General features: G+C 45.1%; 2 protein-coding genes across 3 annotated transcripts; both read right to left on the minus strand.

The window, feature by feature from the left end:
• Positions 1-6: 6 nt before the first annotated feature.
• On the minus strand, positions 7-4,237 carry arpin (actin related protein 2/3 complex inhibitor). 2 transcript variants are annotated; one of them, XM_034534086.1, is made up of 6 exons: positions 4,072-4,237; positions 3,537-3,612; positions 3,261-3,393; positions 2,036-2,242; positions 1,033-1,196; positions 7-908 (listed from the first exon to the last, which is right to left on the minus strand). In XM_034534086.1, the coding sequence occupies exons 1-6, from the start codon at positions 4,161-4,163 to the stop codon at positions 900-902; spliced, it is 681 nt and encodes a 226-aa protein (XP_034389977.1). In that variant the 5' UTR covers positions 4,164-4,237; the 3' UTR covers positions 7-899. The 2 variants fall into 2 exon arrangements, with proteins under 2 accessions (XP_034389977.1, XP_034389978.1); XM_034534087.1 differs by lacking the exon at positions 4,072-4,237 and adding an exon at positions 3,946-4,060.
• A 466-nt stretch (positions 4,238-4,703) lies between these two features.
• On the minus strand, positions 4,704-11,068 carry fam169b (family with sequence similarity 169 member B). The gene is made up of 8 exons (XM_034534068.1): positions 10,274-11,068; positions 9,912-10,014; positions 9,750-9,835; positions 8,772-8,934; positions 8,355-8,537; positions 7,783-7,908; positions 7,350-7,417; positions 4,704-6,195 (listed from the first exon to the last, which is right to left on the minus strand). The coding sequence occupies exons 1-8, from the start codon at positions 10,397-10,399 to the stop codon at positions 5,866-5,868; spliced, it is 1,185 nt and encodes a 394-aa protein (XP_034389959.1). The 5' UTR covers positions 10,400-11,068; the 3' UTR covers positions 4,704-5,865.
• Positions 11,069-11,665: the final 597 nt, after the last annotated feature.

The raw sequence follows: 11,665 nt of genomic DNA on the forward strand, positions 1-11,665 counted from the left end.
TCGACATTGTGTTTAAGAGAGTCTTTTAATCCAGTACAAAAATAATACAGGTCATGTTTACTGACTTGAGTTATGATCTATAACTGGATGATCATGATAATAGATAGATATACATACATAGATACGGCATAGTGATGGAAGTAGTACCATGGTGTAGAAAAAACTAACAAGTAAAAGACCTGAATTCAGGTTATTTAAAAGTTCAAAACTATAAGCATTTACAGCAGTCATGATGCAAGCCCATTTCAGAATAATATACTATATTACATTATTGAGAAAATTGTACATTCCTTGAATGTTACAGGTAAATGTGGGGTGGATGTCTTTGTTATATAACCACGTAGGTTCTCAAGTTCTCGTATTTATCCAAATTAATACATCATTTCTTTGTTTCTAATCTGAATCAGCAAAATTATAAAATAATATTATTCTAAAATGTGCATTATTTCCCTCTGTAGCTGAAGTGGAAGTATAAAGTACTCATGTGAAGTGCAAGCATGTTAAAGTACATACTTAAGTCATGTAACCAGTTACCCGTCAGCTGACACACAACTGAACCAGTAGAGGAAGCCACTGGGACGTGTCCCAGGACAGGGCTCCTCAGGTGTGCTGGAAGAACAACAGATATTTGGGCCTAATTGAAACCAGGCTGTGCAGGAAAAGCCGGTTCATGCACATAGTACACAAGGGTGAGGTTCCAGAGATGGTGTGCATCACAGCCCACCCCCAGACCCTCTGTGGAGCTGGGGGAGTCCAGTGACGTGAGCTTTCCAGCCCTGAGGCCCCACACATGGAAGAGATTAAGAACTCTGGTGAACGCCAGATTCCAATCAGGGAGGGGGACCTGGAGACTGGAGCGGGCCGGGAGGTCGGGGCTGATTGGTCGAGAGACGCTTCCCTCAGTCATCCTGAGAGAGAAACAAAGTGCGGGTCAAACCACAGCGTCTTCTCCACATCCACTCAGTGTCAAAGAGGTAGAGTTCCCACGTAGGAGTAAATGAGTCATTTTATTTGCATCGGAGGCCTCCTCACCCATTCGTCCTCCCCTGCTCCCTCTCCTTCCCCTCCGGGCGCCGGCGTGCTGACTGCGTCTGCTTTGTTGGCCAGAACCTTGTCCGTCCACGACGCTCCGGCATGATCGTCTCCAGCAAAGTTACACTTGGTCACCGTGCCGCCGTCCACTTTGGCTAAGGAGACTGGAAGCACGGGATCAAGTCGGTTTATTTAGGTACTTCAGAAAAACAACAACAACAACAACGACGACGACGACGAGACACAGGACTAAAAAAAGAGATTTAAAATGTACATGATCTTCATGGGGAGCATGCCTCTGGACCCCCCTAGAGGTTTACATCTTTTCCAATCAATTCCAAAAACATTATTATTCATTTATGCAATTGTGCAATTAATTATGTATTTTCTTTAAAGATTCCGTTTATGTATCTTTTATTGTATTTAATAAATAAATCATCTATTTCTTTATTTCTGTGTGCATTTAAGAACTCATCTGTTTATTAGTATATTTATTTATTGATTAAAGTAATCCTATAAATACTGCTGGGTTTTGGATGTGGGAACAAATTAACTACGAACATTGTATACTTACAATATTGCGGTCTTTTTTTTAACGCATAATACTAAAAAAGGTACCCCATAATAGATGATAGCTGTGTGTTGACTTTGTATTTGACATATTTCTATGTAAAAACTTTAACGTTTCGTAGGTTTGAGGTGGGTGACCATGGTTAATACCGGAAAATAGGTGATCAACTACATAAGAAATTAGGACCGGAGTTCAAACTTCATTTTGTTCCCTGCCCACTGCAACGGAGGTCAACGGAGGTCAACGAGGTCAACGAGCATGATCAACGTGAGGGTGATGAAGACATAAAAGGACCCTCTGGCCAATCTTATGAAAACTAATTAATGAGTTCTGATCAAACCGTGGACTCCCCTTCAGACTACTGGCTCTAGTCTCCTGAAGCCCAAACACTCGGCTTAATGTGAAGTGCAAGACACGCTAACACAGACTCACATATGAACGGGCTGTTTCCTCTGGTCTTCAGCCGGACTTCCTGCCCCGTCTCCAGCTCCGTTTGGTCCATCTGGGACTCCGGGTACCAGAAGGCCCAGGTCCCGCCGGGTCGGTGCTTGTCGGTAATCTTCAGCAGCTCGGCCTTGTTCACCGCCAGCGACAGCTGCTCCTCGGACAGGCGGTCGGACTCCCCTTTAGCTTCCACCTCTGTGCGGGCAGAATGTGAGAGGGATTTAGGGGTGCATGGATTATGCATTTCTTTCTTTGGAAAATAAGCTCTGCTATGTATTTGATGTTAGGATTTAGTTATTGTAATTAACCAGTAGTATTTAGATTGCATTTGTTTAGTTGAATTATTTGTTGTTGTTTAGAATACTATGTTTTTTGGTTTGTACGCTTGTTTATGAACTGGATAACACTGTGGGCACCAGGGGTTATATAACAGAGTAGGCGGGTACAGGACCAGCATGCACCTGGGTGGTTACCAGCGCAGGAGAGGCAGCTTACAGTCTGCTTGTTTGTTCCGTTTCATATCCTGAGAAACACAGAACCCTGTCTGGACAATGAAGCACAGAGCCATGCGTCAGTGGCCCTTTGATTTATGTCTGACAGACTAAATGGCCCTACAATTATGTTTATGATATTGACTTGTTCTGTTCAGATAATCTTCACAAATGATTTCTGAAGCATGAACTTAAATTAGTAGAAGTAAGAAGCTAGCGTTGGGCTATGATGGTGTCCTGGTGAGGACCTCCTTTAGAGACCATACCACCTTTAGAGACCATACCACCTTTAGAGACCTCCTTCAGAGACCATACCACCTTTAGAGACCTCCTTCAGAGACCATACCACCTTTAGAGACCTTTAGTCTCACTTACACTTACTAACCGCCTTTCTTTAGGCCTGTAGAACCTTCTAAAGTCATCAGAAGGGCGTTTACTGACCTACTTTTATATCGTACCACAAAACGTCTGTTTTGTAAAATGAGCACATCATCAAATAAAATCCCGTCATTCTTCATCAGCACTTCACAAAGGTGACTATGTGCTTTGCTTGTTCGAGTCTAGGATGCAGCTGCAGCTCAAGGACTGGAACCCAAACACATGGAAGTGTTTCCATGCAGACCGGGACCTGACCACACGGCCTCACGATGGCTCGTTCTGACCGATTCAAAGTGAACACTAGACTGCGACTACCTTGTGCAAACATTAATTCATGCACTCACTGTAGGAGGACATGAGGAACCCGGTGTGGACCTTTTTGGTGTCGCTGAAGTTGGGCTCAATCTCTTTCCCGCTGGTGTCGAACTTCCTCTGGTGGATGCGTCCAGGTTTGATGTAGAGCACATAGAAGCGGACCTGCCGATGACAGACACGCAGTTTGGATTTAGTTCAGCCTGTCCACAACACTAACACCGACTAGAAGTTGGGCAAAAGTTTGTTCTGAAACGGCAGATGGTGAGACACGTCCCGACCCGGCTGGACTTCACCTCTTTCAGTACCTTTGGATTGCTGCCATCACTGATGGCATGTCTGGAGACATCCAGCAGCTGTCCTTCTAGAATGACCCCTTGGCCACTGTGTGGAAGAAAAAAATCAAATATTCAAGTCTCTACTTCCACTTTTAACTGTGCATTCTGCTGCTGATGGTTGTGGTAGCCTCCATGTAAATATGGACAGCCACCAACCAAACTCCATTCAAAAAACGGTCAAATGAAAGAGCTCATTTCTTTATTTCGAATGACCTCATCTTGAATGCACCTTCAACCTTTCAGCTATAAAGGGCGTTAGCTAGCAAACAAGTTGTATTGGGATTAGCTGCTAACTGGGGGAGTCATGCGAGTCCCGGATATACAGACACTAATAACTTATTACTAATTTATGTATGTGAGCTGCACACATTAGATATACCTGCTCGACACCTCGGGGGAAGTAAAGTGTCGCATTGTTTGAATGCAGTTTGGTGTCGTTTCTCTAGAACAAGTGAACGAGTGCCCCATAAGAGGAGACCGGAACCGGAACTCGTGTCGTCGTTACCTTTCGTACGCAGAGGGAGACCACGCGCGCTCAAAGGTCTCATTGTGCACCGGTTTGTTCTGTAAAGACGTGTTGTGATAAATTCGGCTCATCCTAATCTGTACTGGAAGTGCTCTCTACTTCCGTGTTGATCTTCCTGGTTCCTGACTTCCTACACGGAGCCGCGTGAGGGAGGTGCGCTCGGTTTTATACACGGCACGTGCCGACGGGTGACCGCTGTGTGAGAGATGAGGGGAATATGCATGTTGCACGCGGAGAAGAAACAGGTCTGATAATGAGAATAATGACATAAGCACACTGTCAAAATATGGAAGCTCGCCTCGGACAGGAATTGGTTATTAATTATTAACGATATGAATTTTATATGGTCACTTTTCTAAGTCGCAGGTGTTATTCTGGATAAAGGAGCGAACCAAGCGCACAGTGTGCGGGAGATGTCATTCCTAACTTTTATCTTTGATTTATTTTTTATAATGGCCAAAAACGGACTTCCATACCATGAGTGGCCAGACTTTGAATGGGCCTCGGGCAGCAACATACCCTTAAATATTATAGATAGATAAAGTATCCATCTATAATATTAACACATAAGAGATGTTGTTAACCCTCCACATACCAGTGGGCCAGTGTATCATTCAATTCAGTTTATTTTGTATAGCCCAATATCACAAATTACAAACTCCCCTCAGAGGGCTTTACAATCTGTACACATACGACATCCCTGACCTTTGACCTCACATCGGATCAGGAACAACTCCCCAAAAAATAACCTTTCACAGGGAAAAAAGGGAAGAAACCTTCAGGAGAGCAACAGAGGAGGATCCCTCTCCCCGGATGGACAGATGAATAGATGTCATGTGTACAGAATGAACAGTTACAGTTACATAAACACATTACATGAATATGACAGAATGTATGAATGGAACTCCAATCCATGAAACAGAAGGAGGTAGAGAGGAGCGCAGCTCTCTAGTGGGGCAATATGGTACTACAAGCTCCTTAAGATATGATGGTGCATCACCAATCAAGGCTTCGTAGGTGAGGAGAAGAATTTTAAATGTGATTCTTGATTTTACAGGGAGCCAGTGCAGAGCAGCTAATACAGAAGTAATGTGATCTCTTTTCTTAGTTTTTGTGAGTACACGAGCTGCAGCATTCTGGATCAACTGGAGGGATTTAAGAGACTTATTAGAGCAGCCTGATAATAAGGAGTTGCAGTAATCTAGTCTGGAAGTAACAAACGCGTGAACCAGCTTTTCTGCATCTTTTTGAGACAAGATGTGCCTGATTTTTGAAATGTTACGTAGATGAAAAAATGCAATCCTTGAGATTTGCTCATGAGGATGGAGAAAGGCAGGTGTTGTGCCATGTGGTAAATGAACCTAAACAAAGTCAACATGTGAGTACTGGCGGGACGGGGAAATCTAAGAGCTTCTAAGATCATGTATGAAAGCTGAACGCACGCTATATTATATAAGAGGTGTCATAGTCCTAATGGGATCAATGGACCCAAAGTATTTCTTTATTTACCCAACTATTAATGACTGCAAAACATAATAATGTGATTGTTGACTGTTAAAACAAGGTTTTTTTTCATATATTGTATCGCCCTGCATGAAGCGCAATATGCGTCTTTCCCAACATTAAACTATTCCTTTAAGATGCACAGAGACATTGAACACCATGGGACCGTGGTTCAACACCTCAAGTCCCCTCAGTCTGGGAGGATAGATCCTCCCTTTATCTGGAAGAACAGTTCCTGCTGTTACACGAGTTTCTTGTGTCCATATGACCTCATGTCCTCCTGACTCGTTTGGCAGCGCTTTGTGCTCCCTCCGCCTCGGGCTTCTCCCGCCGAGGCTCTGCAGATAGAGACGAGTTGGATTTCAGACTTTGTTTTGTGTTCAGGGACGGCGGTGGTCTGGAGGGGGGTCCGGAGTCCAGATCATCGGTGTGGGCTGCCGAGATCTTGCTGCCTGGGGAGCGTCCTGCTCGGCTTGGATCACAAGCTTTCACTTGTTGTACTGAAGAGCCCATTGCCGGGTAGGAGTTCACATCACAGGCGGTCAGTGAGGTCGGGTGAGGTCGGGAAGTGGAGTTCTGCTTTGAAACAAACTGGAGACCCTTTGATCCCAGGAAGCACACAAGTCATCAACACAATGTGTAGTTCTTGTTTCCTTGTATATTCTAACAAATGATCACTCTGACAGGTTCAATAGTCCTGGGTCAACCTGGAATGAACTACAGAAATCCTTGCAACAAGTCCTGAGTCAAGACTGAGAAGTCCTGAGTCGAGTCCTGAGTCAAGACTGACATGTTTGAGTCGAGTCCCGAGTCAAGACTGACCAGTCCTGAGTCGAGTCCCGAGTCCTGCGTCGAGTCCCGAGTCAAGACTGACCAGTCCCGAGTCGAGTCCCGAGTCCTTAGTCGACTCCTGAGTCAAGAATGACATGTCTTAAGTCGAGTCCCGAGTCCTGAGTCAAGAATGACGGATTTTGAGTCAAGACTGACAAGTCCTGAGTCAAGACTGACATGTTTGAGTCGAGTCCCGAGTCCTGCGTCGAGTCCCGAGTCAAGACTGACCAGTCCTGAGTCGAGTCCCGAGTCCTTAGTCGACTCCTGAGTCAAGAATGACATGTCTTAAGTCGAGTCCCGAGTCCTGAGTCAAGAATGACGGATTTTGAGTCAAGACTGACAAGTCCTGAGTCAAGACTGACATGTTTGAGTCGAGTCCCGAGTCCTGCGTCAAGAATGACAAGTCCTGAGTCGAGTCCTGAGTCAAGACTGACAAGTCCTGAGTCGAGTCCCAAGTCCTGAGTTGACTCCTGAGTCAAGAATGACATGTCTTAAGTCGAGTCCCGAGTCCTGAGTCCTGCGTCAAGAATGACGAGTCCTGCGTCAAGAATGACAAGTCCTGAGTCGAGTTCCAAGTTGAGTACTGAGTCAAGACTGACGTGTCCTGAGACGAGTCTCGAGTCCTGAGTCAAGACTGACAAGTCCCGATTCGAGACTAACAAGTCATAGTCCTCAAGCTTGAGTTTCGAGTCATAATGCAGTCTTCACCAAATATAATGCCATTTGAGTCTGTCTGTAATTTTTGTAATTATTTTTCTTTGAGCTGAATGCTAATGTTAGCATGCTAACATGCTCTTAGAAAGAATGTATCGTGTTGATGCCAAGCAGGTACAATGTTTACCTTGCATTTGTTAATGAGCACAAAACACAAAGTAGAGCTGAGAAATATTTTAACATGAGCGGAGAAACATGGAGATCCCCACCTTGTCAGGGGACTCATCTTGGTTCCTCTGCGTTTCCCCGGATGTTGGACTGCTCTCCTCTTTAAGACCTACAAAGACACGAGTCACATGACGTCACATGAGAGTGAGGGGTACCGAATGAAGCTCTTCACAACAGCTATTGGCCATGTAAAGGTTCAGTGGGTAATGTCTACCTGAGCAGAGAATGTTAGTGCATGAGTCCCTCCCTCCCTTTCCATTGTCAGCGCTGTTAGCCATTAGCGCGGCTAGCACAGTCACTGCTAGCCCAGACTCTAACGGTATATATGTGCGGAGGCAAACCCCGGCCCAGACTCATAGCGCCTTCCAACAAGCTCAAAAACAAACATTGGAATCTTTGACAAACTAATACACGTTTCAGAATGGCTATTGAGGATCACAATTCTTTGAAAAATGAAATAGATATAATCTGCACCAAGGGAATAGCGGCCGAGCTGGATGCTGAGCCAGATATTCCATCGCCGAGTCCAGTCCCCTGGAGCCTCCACCTCATACAGATGCTCCAGATGTTCCTCGTGCTGCTGCAGAAAGCTCCTGCACACTGAACGCACAGAAACACAACCTGTTCTCATTGCTTTGGCGCTAGAGTCACGCTCAGCTTTCAGATAGACATTACGACCGGAGGATCTCTGTAGCATTGTGGGGGAATAGTCAGGGGGTTGAGATTACCATACCACAGCAGAACAACTGGTTCTTTATTGTGTTTGGACTTTTAGGTGTTTGATCTGCCACAAAACATGAATAAAGCATCACGGAGTGCATGTGGGTGTGAACCACCACTACTTGAGTTTGTTATTCACACACAGCATCAATGCAGCCAGGACGACGACAATTACAGGAAACATACATTCTTCTGCCAAACAAGATGGAAGTCTCATTTAGATAAGACACAATGAAGAAATGGAGGAAGAGACCGAGAACGTAAATAAAGGAATAAATGGGCTTTACGCTGAGGGGGTGGGCGGCTAAGAGAGAACCAGGGCTGACCTGCCACCATGCTGGGTGATAGTGGAGAGCTGACTCCCAGAAACCGCTCCGTGGAGAATGAGGAGCAGAAATCTGCCAGCATCTGAAGACCGAGGCCTCTCCTCCTCCAGCTCCTCCTCACCAGCACCGTGTCCAGAGCCGGCAGCAGGTAGCAGCGACCGCTCCAGCCGTCACACAGGCTGCCTGAGACATGTGACTCACTGTTTTAACCAATCACAGTAGACGACACAGACAACTGTAGCCTACCGCTTAATCAACAAGAGTTTAGAAATGTTCATCTCAAAGCTTTTTGATGATGGTCTTTTAATTTGTTATTAACTCAAACCATGTTTTTTTAAAATCATATTTATATTTAATTGTAATAATTACCTCTTTACTATTCTCCCGTCTGTATAAACAGGTTCCCCTCCACCCTACCTTTGTGTTTGAAGGTGTAGAAGCCGACCGCCTGGCCGTCCCTCCACAGCAGTTTGCAGCTCTCGGTGCGGGGGTGCAGGGAGAACAGCAGCTTCTCCTGGGAGGCCCTGTCCACCACCTGACTGAGCAGGAACACGATCACCCTCTCCATCAGCGACCGCACCTGGACCAATCACGGACCCCGATGGGAACAGACACAGACCACATCGCAAGAGCCAAGCTTTTTATTATGATAATAATCATAATAAATAGAGTAATAGAATAACTGTCCCTCTGCGATGCCAACATCAGCTCAAGCAGCTGTGCAGAGCCACCAACCTCATGACTGAGTGTCGTTAGTCCAACATAAACTTTGTAAAGCGTGAAGTTCACTTAGAAGTTGACACTGACCCTCGGTTGACCTCGACAAGTCGCAACTTCCATATATTTCTGACTGTTGTTGTAAAACAAGATACTTTTGGGAGAAAACTTTGTACACTCTTACTTTGTAAACCATAATTACAGGCCTGTAGTTTAATTCAAAGAAAAATAATCACAATCGCAAAATACTTAAAAAAAGGTTCAGGTTTATCTCGTTATCGAGAAAAAATAGTTTTTTTCCCCACAAGAAAACGAGTTATGTCTCTTAAAAAAACACATAAATCAGCCGATCTGAACTTGTCATGCAGACTTCTGGAGCCGAGTGAGTTCTGCGGGTTCAGGCTGCACATTCCTCTGTGGAGTCGCAGTTACACTCTGATAAGCGCGGCTAATGCCGAGACATTAAAGATGACAGTATTTGTTTTCTCAAAAGAACAAGTCGATTACCGTGTCATCGTGAGAAAAACATCTTTGTTATCCCAGGATGAGGAAGGATCTTGAGGATACCGGAATGGATTTTGTTTGTTTTTAAAGACTGCAAACTCGGCCGTACAAAAAGCCAGACACGCGTTACACTAACTGTGGGGTGAAATTAATTGAAATGCTGACATCAGTTACCAAAATCAAACCAATTCTGGAGTTGCTTGACGTGCGCAAGACGTCGTCCACGCGCCACCACTTCCCATGCAGGTATAACGCCGCCACTGTGAAGGGAGAGCAGAGAGCGTTAGTCTTCTGTCTTGGTGTCTTCTGAGCGGGGCCGCGAGTTCAGTCCCAGACCTCGTGTGGGGTCCTCAGGAGGGTGAAGGGCCAGCAGCGTGCAGTCGGGCCGGTCGTCCTCAAACAGCTGCAATCGCCTCACGTGGGCCAGTGTTATCGCTACCTGAGCGGACAGGAAGACGATTTGGACCAAAACCCCCAAACATCCCTTTTGTTTAGCGTCAAACAGAATGGCTGTGCTATGGAGGAGACATCTCAGGAAACAAAACCAGTGTCACGGATGTCCACCTCCACCGCGCCCTCAGGCGTTAACAGTTATTCAATTGAGAAGCAATCAAGATGTGAATACTGTGGAGACTTCTGCCTTTACTTCATTTGAAAAGAAAACACCACCATGGTCATCACGGCTAGTGTTATGGTACCTTTGAACTCTGTGATAACTGAAACCACTCGTCATCACGAGGCCTCGCCTCCAAAGAGGAGAGGTACTCCTCAGACGCTGAGGTCGCCGCAAAGTCCTCCACGGCTGGAAGGTCCACGGGGTACATGGCCGCTCCACAGCACAGCTGTTTATGGGATGGATTTTTACAAGGGGTTCAAAAGCATCAACAAGGAGCGGGCTTCGTGGAGTGCAGGGTTTTATTTCTAGAAAAAGGTCTCGAGGGTGGAGCTGATGTACACATGGACTCTAACACATCGACAGCGGACGTTGGGTGGATGATGATGATGATGATGATGATGATGATGAGTGTGTCTGGGTCACTGGAGTTCAAAACGGAGGACAGGTGCGTCGGAGAAGGTTCGAGTGAAGCGTGACGTCCTGACGGGACCTCACGTGCACAGCAGCGCCTCCACTGTTCCTGGGTCTGCTCTTGTGTTCTGGGTCCTGTTAATGACTGATACGCGGCGTCGCCCTTTGAACTGCTAACTTAACAATGCTAACAAGAACAACACGAAAGGACAACATTACCCATAAGGCCTCGCAAAGCGACTTCGTAACAAGGACTGTGGGCTTCGTTTAGCAAAGTGTCACGGGAACAATGGACTTTACTTTCCGGCTGAGCACGTCAAAGAAAAGCAGAGACGGCGACTCCACCCGGAACTCCCCTCAAGGCCACTTGAGCCCACTTTGAAGTCTGGTTTTCGTTGACCTGCAGCGCCGCTCTCGAGTAGGATAGTGGCGCTGCGTCCTTCTGTCAAGCTCCGTCAACATCGACAGTATTACAGCCGGAAACACATAATGTGGACTTCAAAATAAAGGTATAGGACTTAATAAAAACACAAACGTGGACATATTCAGACATCCAAATTGATGGTGTGCTAAAGTTAATACTTCTTGTGCGTAATACAATGTGATGACAGGCATCAATAAATTCAAGATTTAGTTCTTGGAATAACTCTTCAAATAACTTCTATATACTCTATATATATATCTCTATATATATATATATCTCTCTCTATATATATCTGGAACAGTTATTTTTGTCAGAAAAAACATTTACAGAAAAAAACTTAAATTTCCGGTACAAATGTTCTTACAGTTACCTCGACTCAAACTCTGTTATTGAAAAATCCAGAATAAATATACAAATATTTGTGAGATGATTCAAATGTTCCAGCAGGTTTTAACACATGCTGGATATTCCTTTTCATGTATCACAGCCTTGATCGCTGAAACATCTCAAGATATATTATGAAACAAAAAACTTAAATTAAAAAGGTTATGTTCTTACTCTAACAATAAAGGGTGCAATACAACTGAACAGCAGTGGTGGAAAGTAACTCAGTACATTTACTCAAGTACTTAAGTGCAA

Source organism: Cyclopterus lumpus, chromosome 6 (genome assembly GCF_009769545.1).
Source record: "Cyclopterus lumpus isolate fCycLum1 chromosome 6, fCycLum1.pri, whole genome shotgun sequence".
NCBI classification, from domain to species: Eukaryota; Metazoa; Chordata; class Actinopteri; order Perciformes; family Cyclopteridae; genus Cyclopterus; species Cyclopterus lumpus.

Excerpts from the sequence above, each read along its gene's own strand:
- fam169b (XM_034534068.1), bottom strand. The coding sequence starts at position 10,399 with ATGTACCCCGTGGACCTTCCAGCCGTGGAGGACTTTGCGGCGACCTCA. Across the intron at positions 10,015-10,273 it reads AGTTATCACAGAGTTCAAAG|GTAGCGATAACACTGGCCCA; the intron begins GTACCATAACAC and ends CTGTCCGCTCAG. Across the intron at positions 7,418-7,782 it reads GCTCGGCCGCTATTCCCTTG|GTCTTAAAGAGGAGAGCAGT; the intron begins GTGCAGATTATA and ends GTGTCTTTGTAG.
- arpin (XM_034534086.1), bottom strand. The coding sequence starts at position 4,163 with ATGAGCCGAATTTATCACAACACGTCTTTACAGAACAAACCGGTGCAC. Across the intron at positions 3,394-3,536 it reads GTGATGGCAGCAATCCAAAG|GTCCGCTTCTATGTGCTCTA; the intron begins GTACTGAAAGAG and ends TGTCATCGGCAG. Across the intron at positions 2,243-3,260 it reads GTTCCTCATGTCCTCCTACA|AGGTGGAAGCTAAAGGGGAG; the intron begins GTGAGTGCATGA and ends CTGCCCGCACAG.